Source organism: Monomorium pharaonis, chromosome 10 (assembly GCF_013373865.1).
Source record: "Monomorium pharaonis isolate MP-MQ-018 chromosome 10, ASM1337386v2, whole genome shotgun sequence".
In the NCBI taxonomy this organism is placed as follows: domain Eukaryota; kingdom Metazoa; phylum Arthropoda; class Insecta; order Hymenoptera; family Formicidae; genus Monomorium; species Monomorium pharaonis.
The window spans coordinates 3,713,764-3,736,462 of record NC_050476.1 but is presented as its reverse complement, the minus strand read 5'-3'; the positions used below and the strand labels follow the sequence as shown (position 1 = coordinate 3,736,462).

At 33.7% G+C, this 22,699-nt stretch overlaps 3 protein-coding genes and 1 long non-coding RNA gene across 6 annotated transcripts; 2 read left to right on the top strand and 2 right to left on the bottom strand.

Annotated features, from left to right (window-relative positions):
• Window positions 1–2,858: 2,858 nt before the first annotated feature.
• Window positions 2,859–12,409, top strand: LOC105836172 (gamma-aminobutyric acid receptor subunit beta-like). Of its 2 annotated transcripts, none has more exons than XM_012680017.3 (10): window positions 2,859–3,687; window positions 5,768–5,969; window positions 7,571–7,677; window positions 8,292–8,359; window positions 8,942–9,087; window positions 9,284–9,441; window positions 9,753–10,037; window positions 10,252–10,482; window positions 10,569–10,816; window positions 11,129–12,409. In XM_012680017.3, exons 2-10 carry the CDS (start codon window positions 5,902–5,904, stop codon window positions 11,279–11,281), a joined length of 1,464 nt encoding a protein of 487 aa, XP_012535471.1. In that variant the 5' UTR covers window positions 2,859–3,687; window positions 5,768–5,901; the 3' UTR covers window positions 11,282–12,409. The 2 variants fall into 2 exon arrangements, with proteins under 2 accessions (XP_012535471.1, XP_036149129.1); XM_036293236.1 differs by having other exon boundaries at window positions 5,663–5,969.
• Window positions 5,261–7,576, bottom strand: LOC118647769. The gene is made up of 2 exons (XR_004964910.1): window positions 7,215–7,576; window positions 5,261–7,123 (listed from the first exon to the last, which is right to left on the bottom strand). It is a non-coding gene; the product is annotated as an uncharacterized LOC118647769 (long non-coding RNA).
• LOC105836173 (delta(14)-sterol reductase TM7SF2) lies at window positions 12,147–17,270 on the bottom strand. The gene is made up of 9 exons (XM_036293233.1): window positions 16,806–17,270; window positions 16,145–16,315; window positions 15,820–16,030; window positions 15,479–15,735; window positions 15,047–15,386; window positions 14,678–14,976; window positions 14,318–14,571; window positions 14,114–14,238; window positions 12,147–14,039 (listed from the first exon to the last, which is right to left on the bottom strand). Exons 2-9 carry the CDS (start codon window positions 16,292–16,294, stop codon window positions 13,756–13,758), a joined length of 1,920 nt encoding a protein of 639 aa, XP_036149126.1. The 5' UTR covers window positions 16,295–16,315; window positions 16,806–17,270; the 3' UTR covers window positions 12,147–13,755.
• Window positions 17,271–17,573: 303 nt separating this feature from the next.
• Window positions 17,574–22,112, top strand: LOC105836170 (heat shock factor 2-binding protein). Of its 2 annotated transcripts, XM_036293247.1 has the most exons (7): window positions 17,574–18,630; window positions 18,733–18,913; window positions 19,117–19,235; window positions 19,439–19,543; window positions 19,887–20,152; window positions 20,710–21,053; window positions 21,435–22,112. In XM_036293247.1, exons 1-6 carry the CDS (start codon window positions 18,592–18,594, stop codon window positions 21,023–21,025), a joined length of 1,026 nt encoding a protein of 341 aa, XP_036149140.1. In that variant the 5' UTR covers window positions 17,574–18,591; the 3' UTR covers window positions 21,026–21,053; window positions 21,435–22,112. The 2 variants fall into 2 exon arrangements, with proteins under 2 accessions (XP_036149140.1, XP_036149139.1); XM_036293246.1 differs by having other exon boundaries at window positions 20,710–22,112.
• The last annotated feature ends 587 nt before the right edge of the window (window positions 22,113–22,699 follow it).

Below are 22,699 nucleotides of genomic sequence, written 5' to 3'. Positions count from 1 at the left end.
GCGTCGCGACGCGCAAGCCCCGAAATTACGCCGTATATTTGCGCTTAATCCTTTAACGCTACACGCGTGTCCGCGTGCTTGCCGCGCAAAGAAAACTTGAGATCTGAATAATTCGCGTTTTAATTTATTCAATCCTCTTTATACCTACACAGTTTATGTATAATTACGCGAATACGGAATACGGAAAGACAACTTTGAAACTCGAAACAATAAACGTCAAAGTTTATATGGCTTATCATGTAGTTTTGTCAGCTTAATCGTAATGCCAGAAAGAATAAGGATGAGGATCTTAAAAGCCGAAATCTTAAACTGTAAGCGATGACGAATTTTGCGCGTTGAATTTTAACTAGAAATACTTATATATTTCGGACGTTAATACTATTCTTGATAAAAATTCATTCACATTAAGAATTTTTTAATTTTTTGCCTACTTTAGATTGCAAAATAATAATTGAATGCTATGAAAAAAATGTCAATAAATATTACTTTAAATTTAAATAAAAATTTCAACAATCAAAACTGTACTTCATCCAGGATGAAAATTCATCCAGAGTAGCATAAGGTTAAATAGTTAGAAATTCTTTATCTATGTGAAAGATGTTTTGTCTTTTAAATATTTAAAAATTATTTAAAATCAAAAAATCATGTTGATGTAAAAGCTATTATCTTGCACGCGTGCATGTTTTCTCTAATTGTTCACGGAGAAAATTTTATAGTAAAAATTACTATGTACGATAGTAGCTATGGATCATAAGAAGAAATTTTAGAGAATTATATCATGAGTAGTGTAAATACTATGATAATGTGATGAAAAACATAATAAAAATTTTCATAATTCCTTCCGCGCTTACATAATAATTTTTACTATAAAATTTTCTTCATATTATATTATATTATTGTTAAATGTTACAAGAAAGCTGAGTTGCATTTGATAATTTCGGGATGGTTCATATATTAATATTTGCAATCACCAAGATTTCGCATGTATATCTCGACGAATCACATTAAACTCCTAGCGTTTATCAAATTTAAACTTGCGTTAGTTAGCAGGTTTCTAGGTGTGTGTTTCTAATCGCGTAAGGTTTCAATTAGGCGTTTTCATTACGGCGAGTCGGTATCACATACAAGTCCCAAATTTTAATGGACGAAAGTTTAAAGCGACATCTTGCTCCAAATAGAGAACAGATCCTAATAAAGATAATTAATTTTTTATATTCAGGAAATTTGATATATAACATATCTCTCATAATTTACACACACACACACACATTTTTAATAACATAAGTAATTCTTAAATAAATTCTTTAAAATAATTTTCTCAACTTTTTCGGCGATGTATATCTGCTGAAACAATAAATAAGATGTTTTCTTTTAAATAGAAAAGTTGGTTTTCGAATCGAGTTTAGAAGAAGCGATCCCTCGGTTAGGAATGATTACTGCGGAGATACGGTACTGTGATTTATCGCTCGCATTTTCTCGTGGACATCTCGAGACTGATTGAAACGCGTCTTTTAGGACGCCGAACGTCGAAATGTATTCCCGCTACGGCGTTGCCGACAGGAAAATTCTTATCGTCCTTGGAAGGTAAGTGAACCCATCCTGCCGGCGGAGGCTGTGTATCGATTATAAATCTAACCGCTATTACGTCTCACGATGCATTTACCAAGTTTTGCAATTGGTGCATAGGATTATAAGAACAGATTTATTAAGATAAAAATATTAAAAGAGTAATTATTTGTTTTGTTAAATGTTGGTTGTGTTATGAGGGAACTGAATCACATTGGATGATTTCGGGATGGTTTATATTATTTGCAATCATCGTGATTGTGCACGTTTCTCTCGAAGACTAAACTCCTAGCGTCTGTCTATCAAATTTAAACTTGCATTAATTAGCAGGTTTTTAGATGTGCTTCTAATCGCGTAATGTTTCAATTAGGCAATTAGGCAGCAAACTTTGTTTAGGCGTATCGTATATGTTCAAGTTATAATAGTATACATTCAAGTTCTCTTAATTATTAATAATTTTTAAATTAAAAGAAATGCAAATATAATATTGGATTTCGTTCTTTTATTTCATTTTGAATAAGTTAGTTATTAAGGCGTTTATCTCCGCAAGTTGAAACGTTGCAATAAATATTATATATAATAATGTTCTTCCACGAAAGAATTTTCGTTCATGATTTTAATAAAGAATTTGTTCTTAATGATGCTTACAAATGTATAAAGTGTTTCTGGTTTCTGGTAAAATGTTCAAATCACGACGAATTTAATTATCGGATATTTTTATCGCGATAACGTGCATGATATGACGCGAAGGTGAATCTACATTAATGCTTAGCCAAGGATCCATTAATTTGATCTTATCTCCGCGCTCATGTCTTTTACTCTTATTTTTAAGGCGGTCGCGTTTGAAAACCTCGCTCTCATTAAGCAGTTGAGAAAATTTAGGACTCTTGAAAACTGTTCACGTATTTGTGCATTTGCATTGTTTTTCTCAAAAAGAAATCGATTCTTGTTGCATATCGCGAGATAAGCATTGGTCGTTTGCATCATTACTATTCCAGAAAGTTAATAATGCCTGTTCTCGCGTTAAGGAGCGCACATGAAGATGATCGCGATGATGATGATGATGATGGTGATGGTAGAGATGTTCGATCGGCTCGCTCTGACAATTCGATCACCGGCTGTATGTCACTAGGTCGGCACACGGAGATAGAATAGATATACCGTACATGCGCCTTGCGCAAGTCGTACGGCAAGTCGCGGGGGAAGCCTGCGGGACGTTGACGAAAGACGAAGAGAGATTCGAGGAGCGGAAGATAGTAGCATCAAGGCGATCCGAAAGAGCGAGAGAAAAGGGTAGAGAAAGAGAAAGAGAGAGACAGAGAGAAAGAGATCAAGTACGAGGAAACGAGTAGAGAGATAAACGTGGGTGGGACGGGGCAATCGCACGTGAAAAAGGGGGTGCGAGCGAGAGGGCCGGAGGACCCGCGAAAACGAGAGCGTGGAAGAGGGAGGATTCGCAAGAGCGAGAGGAAAGGGGTTGAATTGTGATAGACAGACAGAGAGAGAACCGCGCGTTGACAGGTAGAAGTGAGGAGGATGATTTCCGGACGAGAGAGAAAGAGAGGGAAAGAAAGAGTGAGAGGGAGACCGTTCTCGTTGAATAGAAGTAAGAGGGGAGAACGGGAGAGAGACAGAGAGAGAGAGAGAGGGCCTGAAGAGAGTAATCGACAGTGGATCCGCGTTAGCTACCGAGGGATGAAAGGCAGCAGCCTCCGCGAGACTCGTGGCGCACAGGAATACCTCGCGCCTACGTTTCTATCCGACAACGAGGACGACGACGTGGACGAGGACAAGGACGTGGTCATCGACGGGAAGTGATGCTGCGCGACGATCGATGACACGCTCGTGACAACGTTCGGATCCATAAATTCGATCGCGCCGATGCGGAAAAGTGATAAACCAGTGAATCCTGCGAACAGTGGATCTTAAAGAACAATAATAACGATCGACCGGGCCGGGAGATCTCGCGATCCTGCCGCTCGATTTCAAGCTATGATGATGGACCGAGGTGCGTGCGAGTGTTAACTCCGGTCAACGACGCGGTAATCGGTTTAACGATCAATCCGGTATCTCTATCGGTTCGATGAGATCGTCACGCGCATAGTGATTCGGATGCGGCAGGTACAATTACCTGTTCCATGTATATTCATCTAAGTAGCAAATGGAATAAGAATATTTGTCAGCAAACCGTAGAGAAATAATGTATTTAAATAGATGTATTTATTTCAGTGGGCTTGTATGAATTTTTGTGATTTGCGTAATAATATGCAGTTTTAATTTTACTTGATAAATGTGGCTTGCAGCAAATCATTGTTTCTTTGAAAATACTTATAGACTTCTGCGTAAAATTTTAATCAAATTAAATAAAAACCCAGACATTTGCCAAAAATAAGTTTTGAAAAGTATTTGCCATAAAGTTTTGTCAACAGAAAGTCTGCAGGTTTAATACACAATATTTGACATGTACGATGCTACTGGTAAAAGGCAGAAATATAACAAAGTTTGATAGTAAAAATCAAGCAAAATTCTGATATATCTGCTATATAGCTTGACGCAGATCGGCGACAGAAATAGAGTAGAATCTGCGTTTGACAGATTCTGCTCGGTTTCTGCCGCCAATCTGCTGTCATGTTATATCAGCAGGCTTTGTCAGGAAAATACGAGTTCAATGTGAACGCAGTTAAAGCCAATTTGCTAACAATTCCTAATCGAATTTGCTGCTAATTTGCTGGCAGATTATAAACAGTTTGTTTAAATAATAGAACAATTAAACCTTAGCATATATCATACCTTGTTATTGATCCATTTTATACCGTGTGTACGATTCTGTTATTTGTACTGCAATATGTTTCATTTAATTTTAATACGCAATTTTACAAGATTAATTGTTAACTAATAAAGTAACGCGAGGGAAAAGTAATATTTTATATAACATTGATCACATTTTGTCAAATACTTGCATAGGGTGTCACGTGCATGAAATATTCCTTGTCAGCAATCTAAAACTCGAGCATTAATAAATCCAACCTAGGGAAGAAAAAAAAGTCATCCCTTCATTTATTTACGAAGATAGAGTTACGTGACTAACAAGGCATTTTTCGTCTTAACTCGGCGGAACTAGCTTTATCAAAAGTACATAATATTGTATTACAAATATGTTTTACGCGCTTTTTTCATTGTTTAATACGGATGTCATGTTTATAGAGGCGAAAGTAATCATTGAAAAGGGAGTGAATAAAACGCGAGGTTGAAGCACAAACGCGATATGCAAAGAGAGTGTTATGCATGATATTTCATTCTTATTTTACTGTATTGTACGTATAACACTTTATCGCGCCTGTTCACATTCATTCACATTCATTTCGTTATGCTTCACTCTTCAATCTAGATCAATCCACGCCTAATAATGAAGTTACATTTAGTTTTTATTTCTTAATTTTCCACTGTCGGAAATTTCATGGAGAAAAATATTATTGATTAGATACAAATAAAAGAGCTTTCTAACTTTTTCGCTCTTTCACTAATAATGATATTACGCGATAAAATTAGCGATAGCATTAAAATATTAACGTAAATCATTAGCGACAAAAAAGATTGGCATAAAAAGCAATAATTTTTATTACTTTTTCTGAGAATGGTAATATATTATGTAACTCATTACATATAATGACAAAATCAATGCAACGTTTAGAAGTAGCCATCTTAACAAAAAATTTATTTGCTTCTACAAAACTAAATTTTTGTTATACAAAACGAAATATTTGGTTACTATTAAAGAAATACCTTAATTAAACAGTTTTTTTGTTAAAGGTATTACATTCTTTTCCTAGTGTGACGTTGATGAAATCAAGTCCAATTCATAAATTTTTTTTTTATCGAAATGAAATTAATTAAGTTTACCCGGAGTACAGAACACGTAGGATTTGTAGACTAAGTTGATAGGATAAGTCTTCCGTGGACCTTTCTCGACCGTTTTCATCCGTTGGATTAATCTCCCTTCCCTTCCTCTTCGGATAGACTTATTGTAGATGCAAAGGATGTTATCGTTGAATTTGTCCCACGTGCGGAATAACTCCATGAGTGCGTGTTTGCGTAGAATACATTGCGTGTGGCATGTATACGGGGTCAAGGGTTGCGATGAGCAGGCGGGAAGTGTACGGAAAGGGTCGACGGGCGTTCTTCCCTTCGTCTGTGATTGTAGAACGGCGGCGGTGGCGGCAGCGAGCCGGTTACGGGGATGCCGAGGGGATGCGAGGATATCGCGAGATGACGTTCTCCATCGCGCTCGTCGTTCACTGACACAATCCCGACCGGATAACGAAGACAATTGGCAGGATGCTGCCACGCGAATTGCCGCTCCTGATCCTCTTCTTCCTTGTGCAGCTGCGTCATCGTGTCATCTGGTGAGCACCGTCACTCGAAAATCCTCGTTTCTAACATGGAAAATCGCAGGGGATAAGAAGATACTTCCCCATTCCAATTGTAAAGCACACGTGACACGCATACGCGAGGGATACGGTTCCGATACGTATCCCTAGTAAAAAGTTTTTATATCGTATAACATATAAAAATCTAATGTTTAATATTTGTATTATTTAAAAAATGTAATTTTTCTATCTCCTTCAAATCATCATATAAGATAGTTTAACCATAGGTAGACATTTATGGGTCTGTAGGATTCGAGAAATTTTTCAAAACTCTGTCATTAAATTTTTATTCAACAATGTTATTAAACATTTTTATTAAATAATAAAGTTCTCGGGATTCATAGGTGTCTACGTAAGGTATCAAAAATATAGGTTTAGGATTAATAAAATTGTAGCTAGAAATTCTATGTCTAATTATTGGAAGAGTTTGGTTTAATCAGCGGCGCCTGGCTGAAAAGTCTCTTCTAAATATTAAAAAAAATTGATTTCTGATTTCTTCGTTCAGTGAACTTTAAATTGTTCTTAAAACATTTCAATACAATAATCTAGAATGTGATTATAAAGTTTAAAATGCAATTCGAATAATAATATCTTGTTAATGATGTTGCCCTTCTCGATTAATGTTGTATAAAATGTAGTAAAGAAAATTAATATGTATAGAAAGTAAATTGGCACAAATCAAGATGCAAAAGGAAATTAGATAGAAATTAGAGGAAATAATTAGGTGGTAAATAGATTGCCTGAATTCAGCTCGACGTGCGACATAGGCGATTGTTCGAGCAATTAGCACTCCAATCATTCCGCTGTACACAAGGAGGGACAACAAAGCTCCATTTTCCGGGCAAAAGATAAACCTGATAATGCTTTCTGTACAACGCCGCATGCAAAATCTTCCGGTTAACTTCTTCTCAAAGTGAAGAATATTATGACCGCGAGAATAATGATCGCTATGGACCAGATCAGATCGACGGTGCCCGAATTGGTCAACGGAAGTAATTTCCCGAGACGTTCCATCAATTCTTTTCTATCCATGGTTTTCTTTAGCGTTTTTACGTACTAATTTCGAAATCGTTTTAATCTTCTCAATTATGTGTATTATATCTTCATTATATTTTACGTCATACATATATCTATACAGATAACATTTGTATTTTGTATAAAAATATATAATTCGCTGTTATATAAAAATATAAAAATGCTATATAAAAATATTAGACAAACCTTGGATAAATGATCAATAATTTTCATCTTTGTGTATTAGAAAAAAACGTGCGTTTTGGATTTTGTTGATTAGGCCATGTTTAATAGAAATGAACATCGAAGATGTGAATGTTTGGGGCATACTTCAAACAGTAACTTTTGTTTAAAAAATTGCTCTAATAAAACGGTACATCTTGCCAAGATTCAAATTTATTATTATACTAATGTATAATATAAAAGGCGTTATAAAACACTGTCAAAGCTATTTCATCGTTATTTCAATATTCACTTGATAGATTTAACAACATACTTGTCAGTAAAGATATTTTAACAGCTTTAAACTCTATCAATAGCTTTTGGAATTTCGTACTTCACAGGGCTTCCCTGGAAAGTATCGAGATGTCCGATAGATTGGAGAACGTTACGCAGACAATTTCGAGGATACTCGATGGCTACGATATCCGATTAAGGCCGAACTTTGGCGGTAAAACGATTTTTGCATGTATTGTTAAAAATTACCCTATAATTAAGTTTCTTCACAAGTTCATAACGCGCAATATGTACATTACTTAATTTTAAAAAAAGTTATTTCGTATATATTCAGTGTGTATGTGCGTATACTTAGAAAAAATAATATATATTACTAATAGTTTTTTTCTATAAAAGTAAATTGATATTGAATTAATAAATTCAATATGATAGTTGAATTAATAAATTCAATTTAAAAATATAATACTAGGAAAACATCAAACTGTACAAATAAAACTATCGCTTATATTTGGATTTCAAGTATCATATGTGATAGAGTTTAATTTTAGAATAGTGCTTGAAGGTAGAACGATATAGAAAGCTTACAATGAAGTTTTCCACGTCATTTCACGGGGCAATCAGCACTTCTAATCGAATGTGCAACGAGGAAAAGTAAATTGTCGATTATTATCATAATAGATTAGACAAAGACCTTAAACTATATTTCTTGTTTTGATACTTTTGCATACACATTGCAAATAGATTTAAAAAAAAGGAAAATTAAAGTGCTCATGTTTTAAAATTACAGATAGTATCTAAAAAATTAATAACAAATTATTATATTTAAAGGCGATCCATTACTAGTCGGAATGGATCTCACCATTGCAAGTTTCGATGCGATCTCAGAAGTCAATATGGTGAGTAAATAAAATAAAAGATATTTATATAAATAAGAGATATTTCCGTTGCGGTAATCATTTTTAATCCATTCGTCTCTAATAGCTTTGAAATTTTTTTATCATACAAAATTAATTTTATCAAATTTTTTAAAAAGTATGTTAAATTATTTTGCATCTTTGATTTATATTTCCATTTACTCTAATCTCGTAACATATGTATGTTACGAACAGATATGCTTGCGTTGTGTTGGAGACATTTGTATTGGAATATTATGTATGTATGTGCACAAGTCAGAATACAAAATTCGTTCTTTTATCGACGTTCATACATTGTCGTAATTCGTAAATCGATCATGTCCAGGATACAGATAAACCACGTTCGATGCTTGTCTAACAAAGTTTCTTTTTTTTTCTTTTATCGACGATCACGTTGTTCTGTTGAAATATTTTCGTATTTTCCAGTGATCCTTTTTATTCCTCTCTTTCTCTCTCTCTCCTTGAAAACAAAGGAATAAATTAATATCATGTATTCTTCACATAATTTATTCTAATTAATTGCAATAACATATTCTATTAGCAACGTTAATAACTTTTTACCAGGATTACACTATAACGATGTATTTAAATCAATATTGGAAGGACGAGAGACTTGCCTTTTCACATAAGGACGAGATCCTGACGTTAAGTGGCGATTTCGCAGAAAAGATTTGGGTGCCGGACACATTTTTTGCCAATGATAAAAATAGGTAATAAATATAAGTAACAGAACTAAGTAAAAAAGATGTGCTAATAATCACAAATTATTTCGTTTCAAAAATCTCTGCTGCACAATTCGTAATTGTTTTACTTTTTAAAATCTTTTACTTTTAAAATATATTTTTTCCATTCTTTCATCTCTCCTTAGCTTTGCTTTAACGTGTCGTTTTACCGAATTTATTACAGTTTTCTGCACGACGTCACCGAGCGCAACAAACTTGTTAGATTATCTGGTGACGGTTCGATTACATACGGCATGAGATTCACAACGACTCTGGCCTGCATGATGGACCTGCATTACTATCCCCTCGACTCGCAGAATTGCACGGTCGAAATCGAAAGCTGTATGTATTGAAATATATGCATCTATATATGATCAAGCGTTTGAACATATAGCATCTATGAACATTCTCTTTTCATATTGGCCTCTAGGTAAAAGAAAGGGTAGAAACTCACGATAAAGTCAGTTTTTAAAAATATTCTCTATCATTAAATTACAATATAATTTCTTTTAAATTTCTACTTTTTGTAATTATCATCTATAATATTGTCTAGGATAAAAACGCCAATTATTTAATATGGAAAATGAAAGAAGATTGAGTCCTAATAAACTGCAAATTATCCTGAATTACGCTAATTTATTCTGAATGTTCAGATGGATACACGGTGATCGACGTAGTAATGTCTTGGAAGGATACTCCTGTTCGTGGGGTCGAGGAAGCAGAATTACCGCAATTTACAATAATCGGTTACGAAACTAACGATCGAAAGGAGAATCTGGCGACAGGCATCTACCAAAGACTCTCGCTAAGTTTCAAGCTCCAGAGAAACATAGGATATTTCGTTTTTCAAACGTATCTGCCAAGTATCCTAATCGTTATGCTCAGTTGGGTCAGCTTCTGGATCAATCACGAAGCTACGAGCGCGAGAGTAGCTCTCGGTACGCCTCAAAAATGTGTATAATTACGTTAATTAAAAAAGCAAATTTCCATTAAATCACTAATAAATTCTACTTCTTTCTGTTTAATAATATAAATTTCTAACTCTCCAAATTTTAATTTCTAACAAATTGTCACTAAGAAAGAATTTTTTCTCGTTAAATTTATAGGCAAGTATAATAAAAGATGTATAATTTATTATTCTCTTTCTTTCAGGCATCACAACTGTATTGACCATGACAACAATATCGACGGGTGTTAGAAGCTCACTGCCACGGATCAGCTATGTGAAAGCTATCGACATCTACCTAGTGATGTGCTTTGTTTTCGTGTTTGCGGCTTTGCTGGAATATGCAGCGGTCAATTACACGTATTGGGGCGCCAGGGCGAAGAAGAAGACCAAGAAGAAAGATACCGACGAGAAAAAAATACTATCTTCTAAGACAGGTGATAGAGCTGAATATTAAATCAATAATTTTTAAAGGTTTATATTATTTAAACTTGTTCAAATTAAATTTCCGATTTATTTTCAGGGAGCAAAGCCAGCTCGCCTTTTCCTGGCTCCACGGACGCGGATATCATAGAGCTTCAGGATCTCAGAATGTCACCTCTACCGAGCATTAGAAATAGGTCAGGCCTACTCAGCTCATCGGGAGTTGGAAGGGATCATGATCCGGCCAAATTTCCGCCGAGCTTTCGTATTTCTAGATCTGCCGCTTATAATACGCACGGACGAAACAGCGGTCTCAGGTACAGAGGCCCAAGACCGCACAAGTCCAAGGTATGTGTCCAAAGTATTTCCTAGAAACAAACGCAACTGTAGGAAAATACTTCAGAAGAGAATTCTGAAGTATTTTCTCAAACAGAAATGTTTACTACCCTTTTATGTTTCACATTTTTGTGAAAAAGATATTTATGTAAGCCTGCAAAAAAATAAAAGAATTTTTTGGAGTCTCCAAAACTTCGAATGTATAATTTAAATTTCAGGAATGATTAAAAAATTTAGGAGCGACATAAATTATTTTTTTGTGGACTTGCATAAATAACTTTTATAAATTTTTTTCAAGTTTAAAATTACAAACGGATTTTGTAGATGTTACATGCTCTACGTAGAGGAGCTTCCGTATTACGTGTATCAATGCCAAAAATCAAAGATGTGAACGTGATAGACAAGTATTCGCGGATCATCTTTCCGGTTAGCTTCATGCTGTTTAACATCGTGTACTGGACCTTCTATTTCTTCTGAGCAGTAAACGGGTATTAGAAACCGATTTCCACTCAGTTTCGTATACGTCTAAAAAGGACCAATTGATTCGGGAGGATCCTTTCAAGTCTTCTAGCATGACCATCAAACGATGTGCAATATTTTTCACAGGGACGAAGGTCCACCGAATATCAGCAGGTGATGAAAGTACTGAATCGAAAGTACTGCCACGAAACATTTATCGATAAAAAGTAGAATGGCGGCGGACTCGTGTGTGCCAATAGCGTTTACGCGAGATTTTGGTTAATTATTATAGAAAATATAAGCAATAAGCAATACGAATGAGCGACAATATGTTCCTAATGAAGCATGATGCTTTGTCATGTTCGTGTGAGAAAGGTCAATAAGTAGCCATTTGAACGACAAAATTTGCAGTGATCTTGGAAAAAAAACATGCGTTCGGAGCAAGTTTTTTTGCATCCGTGATAATAAAAGTGATCTGAGTCGTATATTTTATTCTGGAGATAAAATGTTTTTATATATTTAAAAAAGATATTTCCCTCTTTAGATCAATAAATATTACTTAATCTAATAAAATATAAAAACTATTTCCATTCTTAATATTTTCTGCAATAATAAAATTTTAAAATGATGTAAAACTAAATATATATTTTTACATTTGTGACTTGATTTACTTTTATGACCGCCTATATGCAAAAAAAGGGTTCTCTAGCTCTCAATTCCGCAAAGTAGATTTAAGATCGACTGTCAAAAGTGAAAATACGAGTCAAATTGTAAATTTAAATAAAGTGATTAATATTAATCAAAAAGATTGACGTTATAAATACATATTAAATACAATTTCAAAAAATATATAAATAAATTGGCAATTAATATCTTTTTTTTCTATATATTATATAATTGTTTTTATAATTGTCACTTTTAATAGTACAATTTGCAAATATGGATTATATAAGATATCATCCTAGTTTACAAACTTCAGATATTTTTTTTAAACGTGCAATAAAATGTTCGAAGAATGTCATGTGTAGAGAATACATTTGTGGCTTAACGACAATTTCTAAATATAATTTTAAGAAACAAATATAGCTATAAAATATAATATGTATAATAATCCGCAAATAAACCGTGAATAGATTTACAAACATACAGAAATTTGTTTTTTTTTTGTGATTTTACAGAGTCGTACGTGCAACATTTCGACAAACCTTTATTTTTAGAAGTAGTACTTATTAGACAGAACATGTAAAATAGAGAATATTTTCTATTATCGATTGGTTAAGATACATAGGGCTGGTTGTTCCAACTTCTTGGTAAACTTACCTATCAGATAAACATGCATCTATCTTCATTTTTTTCTAAATAAATAAAGACAGACACATATTTGCTTGATAGATAAGTTTATCAAGAAGTTGGAACAACCAGTCCATAATGAATTACAGTGTGAGAACATTCAAACTTTTGTTTGATAATTATGTTACAGACGAATGAATCGAATGGACATATTTTTAACAATCCAATTTAACGTGATTGTTTTTTTATAATTAGATGTACATGTATACGAGCAGTTTAATAAAAAATAAGTGTACAAATATATTACTTATTTTTATATCGTTAACAATCCATCTATTTTTTAACCCTATTTGTTTAATAAGTTAAAAGTTACAGTAATATTTTCTTATTTGTAGCCACTTTAAATTGTAGCTTTTTTATAACAGCAACTTGTTAATTTAATTTAGAAATTTAGAGCAATAATTCTATGATGTTGCTTCATATGTGACTTATATATTAGACTATCTAGTCTAAAAATATAGCTATACGTAACCATTACATATAGATTCCATAATCCCAAACTAAGATTATATGTCCATGTGTGTTCAGAACTATATTAAAATTACAAAATAAACTCGAGAAAAAATAGACGAGAATATATTTTATTTAAGAATGTTTTTTTAAAGGAAATTGCTTGATAATCTCTATAATAATTATATGATAAGATTGTACACTTATGCATGTCTAATATATAAAAGTATAAAATTGCTTAATTAATTTGTATTTTCAAGTTTGTAATGCTCGATATTACAGGCACATGTCTTAACAAATATACTCTATATGTATATATATATATACTTATTTATAATATACTTATCCTACAAATACGTAAGATCTTCTCTTTATCAAAACGGTATCGTTTTGTTCGCTTCTCATCACATATGGAGATTCTCTCATATTCTAAACTTAAATATATATATATATATATTCTCTTTTTCTCTCTCATGTGAAATCTCTCATCAATATTTATCAAAATATTTTTGGCTCCTATCTGATTCTATATTTGTGTACTTTATAATACTTCTATATCACTCTACTTCATAAAAATAATGTCAAATGCACGATTAGAGATCCTATAAAATGTAATGAGCATTACTTTTGCAATAAACTCTGATATATAGAATTTTGGTATTCAAAAATACCTCACTACGTGTTCTATTGTCTTAAAATACACGCTTCAAGATCATGTACTTCACACGCGAACAGTATTGCTCCCATGCATATCCGTAACGCATTTGACAACGTCTATTGTCTCTCACGGCTCTGTAAGCAAGCACTAACGTGCAGCAAATTGCCGTATAGTATGGTAGAATGTCATATATCAAGCTAATGCTAGCGATAGACCATTGCATTATAATGTCACCCAAATAATTAGGATGTCTCACATAACTCCATAAACCAGACAACATCAATTTCTTTCCACGTGATGTCGGGATAGTTTCCGAATCTAAAAATTTCAAGAACGGACTTTAGTTTATTTTAATGAGAAAAAGAGAAAAAAATAGCAGCCTTTACACTTACAAGGTACTGTCGGCGAAACTGGATTCTTCCTGAATTCATCTTTACGCAAATTACTGATCCTATACAAAGCATATCCTATTACGAAACTCAGAACAGATATACCAGTGAAATAGTTAAGTTTCAGCCTTAAAAAAACATTAAACAAGAATTATTAAGATATTGCATTGACATATACTCATATTTATGTATATTAATTAAACTTACTTCTGGTACAATATGTATCTTGTGGTGAGAGTCGTTAAGAATGGGTACAGTAAGTTACTAACGCACGTCATATATCCAGTTCCCTCATACATTATTGTAAAAGAAGTAAAGATAGAGGCTTCGTATATTAATCCATGTATAACATAGAATAGCTGCAGTAAAACAGCTAACAATGTAACTACATCAAGTTTCTCAATATTTGGATTTTTTACGTCGCCAACAGCTTTAATAGCAACGGCTATATTTACAATTAACTGCAAAATAGAAAACAGTTATAATTACATTCGATTTTTACTCATTTCATTCCATATTGTACAATCCACGCTTGCGGCAAAAATAAAAATATAAAGTAATAATTACCGTGCCAATGAGAGAAGCTCTTATTAACAGTAGTTTAATATCTAAAGTGCCAATTCGCGGATTAATTTCTCTGCCCTGCCAAAAATTATATATCTTGCTGTTAGTTGATGCATATATATTCAGGTTAATCACTGAAACTTTTCCTGCCTTAATATATAATCCCACAGCTAAAATCGTTCCCACAATCCAGCCACTGATTGACAATTGCACGATATTATTCAGGATGTAATCACTAATTGGTATATTCATATATATGCATAAACCAAGTCCAATTACCGTTATTATAGCGCTCAAATAGCCTGAAAATTTTAGAAAATTCAACATAATATAATTGCACAAAAAATTATTTGCACAATATTAAATATATACCATTTACACGATACTGAAGTCTCCCAGTTTTACTTTGTTGTCCATCTATAGTTTTCCCAATCGGTATAATTGAAATACAAGCCAATAATATTAAAAATGCAACATAGGACAATGAATGTAAATTTATATAGGACTTCCAATCAACAGAAAGTTTTACAAGTGCAGTTTTGCATTGTCCTTTCGAGCACAAGAGTTGTGGTAAGATTACAGACAATGGTAATATAAATACAAGAAGACATGTCCCGATCCATCCACCCCATTCTTGTGGTTTGTCAACTCTGTTTATCTCTTTTTCACGTTTCACATCTGTCTCATTTTCTTGCAAAGGTTTTGTCACATCCTGAGGCAAAACATTGTCAATATAATACACATTTATTCTATATCTAAAAAAAAATTGTGTCAAAATATATTAGTAATATATTATTAAAATACTTGGTCTCTTTGCATGGAATATCCTCTTTCTTTTTCACCCGGAGGATAATCTTGTACGTAATTTTTTCTCTCCAATGGAAGCGAAACGGCTCTGTCGATGCTTCTCGTTATAGTTTTATATTCTTGCTCAGTCTTCAAAAGCGTCGGTCTACGTGTTACCGACATAACTTCTCTCTTCAGGCGCATCTGCAGAGGCAATGCTTCAGGACTCTCATCCAGTGTCTTTGCGTCGCTTCCTTTATGATTGCTCGCTTTGTCTGTTTGTAAATCATAACAAATTTACATATATGTATCAGAAAACGTATGCAAAGTGTCAAATGCAGCATGCATATAATTACTACCTTCAACGTCTATGCGAGATAAAGATATCTTAGCGAGACGTGTGCTACGAATGGGTAATTTCCTAGATGTGGTTGGAGATCTTCCAGGCGATTTGGCTGCCTGTCTTGCTGGCGATCGCCTGCTCGGTGATTTTCTGCTAGGCGAGTATCTCGAAGGGCTTTTCCCTGTTCTTCTGCTTGTTCTGACTGCAGTTCTTCCTGACCTCTCAGCCTTTGAAGAGGAAAAACGTATACGAGATAAGACTTTAGCTTCAAGTCAGTTCATCCTGTATTCCTTAGTGTAAACTTCTTAACAATACTCCTTTATTAATTATTAATAAATTACCTTTATATCATTTTCTCTAACTGTATATTCAACACCAGTTTCAAATTGTATCTTATATCGATCACCTCTGACATTGAGAATTCTTCCTTTATAATATTCGGAAGTATTCGGATGTTTGGCAAGAACCTCTTCACCCTCAGTGAACTTCATTGTGAGACTTATATGTGAAACCTATATACATATTTTAAAGCTTAACTCAAAACTTAATTAAAATTATTAATTAAATAATTTGGTTTTGCTAATTAAATCTTTTTTACCTCAATATACTTTTATATGTAAGAAATAATATGTATACATGTATACATATGCATATGTATAATATACATAATGTATACGTGTAGAAGCAATTACAAAATCAAGATAATTAGATCGACTGAGCTTATATAAACCAAATTGAATGCAATCACAGTTCAAAAATAACTACTAATTGCTCCGTACGCGTACACAAGGGCGCGAGCGACGCAGGAATTCGCCCGGTCGAAAAGCGCGGGGTGCCGCGTAAGTTTCGTAACCGCCCGTTCGAAGGCTACGCGTAAACGTAAACGATCGCGAGGAATCGAAGGCTATTCGCGGGAAAGTCGGCGTGCGTTTCTCGGCTCGCCCTTGATCGCGACGCGTTTCCGGAATCTCGTCTCATCTAGCTCGCAGATGCTCCACTTACCGTGCCGTACGTTCCCGAATGGTCGATTCCACTCCGCAGATATCCGCGACGCCGTGAAAAATAATAAAACTTCCACAAGTCGCGAGGTTACGCCTGATACCGCTCTGGCGCATCGTAGTAGTACCGAGGATGGAGGTGAGACGCGCGAGCGCGGGACCCAGGCACGCAGGACGCGTAGCACGCACGCCGCGCGTTCCGCAACCCATCCGATGTAGACCACGCGGGAACTTGATCTCTCCTCTCCCCTCCACGCCTTCAGCTCCGCCATCATTACATTGACGCGACCGACGCGGCGTACGATGCATTCGCAATTTGCGCGCGCGCGTCGCTCCTATCTTATCGCGACGAACGGAAGCCACACCGTGATTCTCAGCGAATTTTCTCTCTTGCGCACGGCGTGTATGATTCTGAGATCGGCTTTGAATTTAACAGTATGGCTCGGAGATAACCTGAGAAATTTATAGAAATTTTACTCCGGCGTTTTTTAAATCTCTAAATCACAATCCTTAAATATCGGACAAATAAATATTTAATAATTAATACAAAATAATTCTGAATTATTCTAAAAGCTAATATTTATATATTGAATATTTTTTATTTTATTAAAGTGTGATTAAAATTATTTTAAGATATTGTGATAGAAATTCTCTACATATATGTATATAAGACATGTATATATTTAATAGTTTAAATATATATGAAACTGTATCTTTATACAGAGTAAATAAAAAATATTGAGACAGTAAAATATCTCGAGACATATTTAAGAAAAAAATTTTCATAGACAAATGTTCATAGAAAGAGAGAGATAATAGTAAAATTAATTTTTTTCGAAAAAAGTCCATTTTTAAGATCATATAAGGACATTATCATCCTTTTAAATGGAATTATGTTTAAAAAATCATATAATTACAATTCATTTTTTTAATATTTTACTGATCCCTTAACTTACCTGTGAAAAGTGATCATGACGATGCCACATTATGATAAAGAAACAAAACTTGTGTATTTAGATAAGTATATATATATGGTATACTTATTAAGATATGTATATTGAGCATTACAACTTATAATATTGAGCATTACAAACTTGAAAATATAAATTAAGACATTTTGTAGGTTTATATAACAAAAGATACTTTATCAGCACTGCGCATTTGATATTTCTGTATATTTTAATACACTTTTATAATTGTAAAGTATTAATTATAATACTTGCAATATATTAATTTTCTTTCTTCCTCAATGACATTTTTAGAACTATATCTCATACTACATATTCAGAGTACACCTTGAGATAGTATATTTCGTGCTTTTTTTATGAGATTGCGCACGTGTAATTGTATGTCTAATCTGTCTGATAACTTAACCAAATACAATTGTAGTCAAAGCGTGTTGCTGAAAATATAATTTTTCGAGATACATTAAAGACTAAAACGTCATTTTTTATGAAATCTTATTCCCCGATGAAAAAAACTTCTGAGATTCATTTAATTACTTTGAATAAAAATGTTCAATCAGCGTACGTCCTAAATTATAATTCTCGTAATTTTTAATAAGCACATATAATCTCACATATTTGAAAGTTATAACAGTTATATGCAGAAACGAATGGTGCAAAGTTGCATTATTAATCGTGAAATTAATTAGGTTACAGAGGCATCAACAATAAAAATTGCAACGTTACAAACGTATTTGTTGCAGCGGAATTCCGCAAGTAATCTAAAAAATATTTATGTACGATTGCCAGTACGTTATTTTTCCTCGATAACGTGAAAACGCACACATGGACGAATTTAATTTAGAGAATGACCCTGAACTGCTAGTGCGTATTTTTTTGCATGGTTTATCATATTGCGCAAATGAAAATTATATACCGTATATATAATTTTCATTTGCAATATTACATTTTCTTCGAACCTTTCAGAATTCTTTGGAGACAATTTTGAGCTCTACTGAGCGTAACCTGCATGAATTCATAGACGACATCCCACAGATTTTTGCGAGTAATAATATCAAAACTGTATCTTATAAAGACGAAATGAACGAAGAAAAGACACATTCGCTTTTCGATGAATTGTCAACGTCCTCCGTTAGTGCGTTAAAAGGTTGCATTTTTTACAAAAACAAATTTTAATTTAATATCATACTGTGTATGATATGGGATGTAAAATACTGAAGTAGATATATTAAAAAACGTTATAGCGAATTGATTTATCACTGGATGCGATGCTTCAACTTGTAATTTATTGTACAAAATCTTGTTATATCTTTGCGCTTCATTAAAATTAAATATCGGATTTATTCATAGATAATGCAAAAGAAGTTATATCATTGGAATCAAAATGTGAAGAATTGTGTGGTCAGATTGAACGCCTAACGAAAGAGAAAGAAGACGCGTCCGAGGAGATAGAACGTTTGAAAGATCAAGTAAAACTTTGTTATCTCAATATCGGTAGATGTTTTCTAATTAACTTTATTATTATTACAATATTCATGATTTTGGTCGTCTCTTCTCGCACTCGTAAATATTTTTTTGTTTGTTCGCTATTTCGTAAATGTCGCAAATGGAGTATTGTTCATTTTCTAAAAATACCATTTGCTAATGTACTTGTGTTTTCATTATCGTGCAGATATTAAGTCAAAGTACTTATTGCACGAGTCTTGGTGCAGTATTAGGTAACCTAACGTGGCGTGCTTCTAGATTTCCACAAATAGTCGATGCTTGGTTATTGAACGTAAGTACATGTTAATAATATTAAATAAAACAGCGTAGTTAAAATTTTCTTGCATTTAAATGCGAAAAAAAATTTGGTAGAAGATAAAAATCGACAAAACATATAAATATATAATATCCTAAGTTTTTCTATATTATAAAAATATATGTGAATATGTTTATATTTGTCCATATATTTTAAATTAAATATATAGACAAATATACACACACATAATATATGTTTTATATATATATACAAAAATGTATTTTAATATACATATAATTACACACAAATTTTCAAATACAATATAATTTCTTTAAATCGTTCTACACATTAAATTATCAACCTTGTAATATTATCATAGTTCCAGAATAAAATAGAAGAATTTTTATCAATAGTGAATGGGACTTTTGGTGCATTCGTTGATATTTATAAACACGCATTCCCTCTTACAACCAACGTCGAATATCAATTTGTAATGGGTCTTCTCGGTATCATCACTAATATATCCGCGAGTCCGGAAGGTCGTGAATTTTTAATTACAAATTCCAGCGGTATGGAATTCGTCCAAAAACTAATTAAACTAACGCCCGAATTGCCATCAGTTTCCGGGACGGTACCTTTGAAAAGGTATGCGTACATTTTTAAGAATTATCTTGTCGTGTATCTTTATAGCTGTTTTAACACGAAAAAAAGAACAGTTTCATTGAAGTATCTAATTTTAATTCAGCTACACACATACAAAGTTAAAAACAATATTGTTAAAATGATTATGTAAAATGTACAAACATGATGAGCGAGGTAAAATAAAAAATTTGAACATTTTAGCAATCAATTTGAGTCCTACATAATTATTATATTTAGTACAACAAAATTATTTTCAGATCTATATCTAGATAAAATGTTAAATACTTCATAGTAAAATCGTTCTTTCCGTCCACCTGTAAATACCAGCTTGTGTTTCTTTCCAAATTTCATATATTTCCTATATTATTAATGGCAAATTCGGTTGGGTGCACCAGTGCGCACTAGTGCGCCCTCGTTTAGTGTTTCGTATTCTGTTGGCTTGTATTCAGAATGGGGAAAGACTAAACTGCACTAAACGAGTGCGCACTAGTGCGCACTGGTGCATCCAACCGAATTCGCCATAAAAAACTTCGGTATCTTCAATGCGGTCCCAATTGCAGATTAACGTTAATGATCCTGTACAACGTAAGCATGAATAAGACTGGCTTGCAATATCTGCTCGAATCACGAGTAGGAGACGCACTAAGTCATTGTTTAAATGATGAGATATCTTCGAAAGAGATACTACTACTTTGTCTTCGCGTTCTACAATCCGTCACTTACGATCTCAAGGAACCGAAATACATTCAAGATTTGACTACAATAATTCCCGTTGAAAGAATAGAAGAAATGACGTTCGCAAAACAGAGCGACATAAGCGGTGCAGCGAAACAAATCGTCAAACATTTACGACATAGTCAAAAAATCACGAAGTGATTATTAAAATTAAACACGTTCCGAACGGGTGCGTCATATATTCTATAATTCGCATAAAATATGTATAAATAATACTATGTTTAATATACAATAAATTTCCTCATAGAGATGACCAAATTACAGTTAATTTCAAACTATTTAAAAAAATAATGTTAAAGTTGCGACAAATGGGGAATTGCCCAAAATAACTTTTTGGTATTTTACAAAACATTTCATTAATATTTAAAATATATTAATAATTGTGATAATTATATAGGTTGCAATGCTACAAATATTTTATGTCATTATTTAACAAAGATTTTTATTATATTTTTAATATACACACACATGTCTAATGCATTAACTCGTTAAATTTTGCATGATTTTGATTTTTTCTTATATAAATTATTTATATTGTATTATATTTCAGGCTAAAATGCTAAACTTTTAAGAGCGTGTTCCCTTCCCTATCATTACAATAATAGACTTTTGCCAGACTGCAGACTATCCTTGGAACATATGTTCGTGGCTACCGCGCGAGGGTTGTCGACGATATCGATCTGCAAAGAGCAGGAACAAAATGAAAGCGATTGTATGGGATGCAATGCACTATACGGTAAAAAGAATCGCGATATTATACGAGTTACGTAAAAACTATCCTATAGCAATATTAATAAATGTATTATGTAACAATGGCGAAATAAATTAAACGGTAATAATGCGTAATAGTCCATGAAGCGAATTGTATTTCCTTAAATAATTAAATTTCCCACAATAAGTAATATGTTAATTCCCACAATAAGTAATATAAAATGCAGTTTATTACATTCGAGGTTGATGCATCTATCGGCATAGCTCTCATATTTATTAAATCTGATAGTTAATACGCTTAAAAAAATTCCCTTTCGCTTGCTCTTTATAATAAATTATTCATGAAGGGAAGCGACACACACGTCAGTTGCACTGACCCAGCAGATATATCGAGGTAATGACCGGCCGTTCCAAATAAAAGTTGCGTGCGTTCCATAGATGTTCGATCGTGCGCAATTATCTTAATTTAAATATTCTACACAACGTACGGGAAACTCTAGAAGTATTGTGTGTGACATTTCAGACTTTGCGTTGGCAGAAATAAAAAATCCAAAAATTGCAGCAGTAAAATCATAGCCCAATTCTTAAAGAGTCCGTTCTCTTTACAATATAAAAAACGAAGAAAGAAATTAAAAATACACTCTTCATTCACTCTTATAATTATAAAATTACGATTGAAAGTTCTCTCCTGCCTTCGTCGAATACTAAATAAATAAATAAATTAAAAAAAAAAAAAAAAAAAAGTGTCTTTGTTCGCTGAATAATGCAAGTTATGTCCGTACATCTCCGTGCAAAATCACCGAGTCCCGCGAATTACGGACTTTTCGCGGATTTTCCCGTGGACGCTCCTGACCGCCACTGTCGAATATCGATCCGCGGCGCGAGTGGCACACGCGAGCGGGCGTGCGCGCGACCCGCGAAAGATCGCGTCGGAGCGCGGCGCCGCGTCGCGGCGTCGCGTCCGGGGATTGGTGCACGCGCGGAGAGAGCGCGGCGCGTCGGGACGTCGGGCCGCGTCCGACGTCGCGCTAGCATACGGCAGGCAGAGGCCAGCAGGCAGGACCTAGGACAGGCGACGGCCGGGCGGTCGTTTTATTGATCCTG

What these genes read in the sequence shown, in the direction of transcription:
- LOC105836172 (XM_012680017.3), top strand. Translation starts at nt 5,902, where the DNA reads ATGCTGCCACGCGAATTGCCGCTCCTGATCCTCTTCTTCCTTGTGCAG. An exon ending in TTTGCCAATGATAAAAATAG is followed by an intron (nt 9,088 to 9,283) that starts GTAATAAATATA and finishes AATTTATTACAG; the next exon opens with TTTTCTGCACGACGTCACCG. An exon ending in AATACTATCTTCTAAGACAG is followed by an intron (nt 10,483 to 10,568) that starts GTGATAGAGCTG and finishes ATTTATTTTCAG; the next exon opens with GGAGCAAAGCCAGCTCGCCT.
- LOC105836173 (XM_036293233.1), bottom strand. Translation starts at nt 16,294, where the DNA reads ATGAAGTTCACTGAGGGTGAAGAGGTTCTTGCCAAACATCCGAATACT. An exon ending in ATCTCGCATAGACGTTGAAG is followed by an intron (nt 15,736 to 15,819) that starts GTAGTAATTATA and finishes ATTTACAAACAG; the next exon opens with ACAAAGCGAGCAATCATAAA. An exon ending in ACTTCAGTATCGTGTAAATG is followed by an intron (nt 14,977 to 15,046) that starts GTATATATTTAA and finishes TAAAATTTTCAG; the next exon opens with GCTATTTGAGCGCTATAATA.
- LOC105836170 (XM_036293247.1), top strand. Translation starts at nt 18,592, where the DNA reads ATGGACGAATTTAATTTAGAGAATGACCCTGAACTGCTA. An exon ending in AGAATGACCCTGAACTGCTA is followed by an intron (nt 18,631 to 18,732) that starts GTGCGTATTTTT and finishes CGAACCTTTCAG; the next exon opens with AATTCTTTGGAGACAATTTT. An exon ending in TCGATGCTTGGTTATTGAAC is followed by an intron (nt 19,544 to 19,886) that starts GTAAGTACATGT and finishes ATATTATCATAG; the next exon opens with TTCCAGAATAAAATAGAAGA.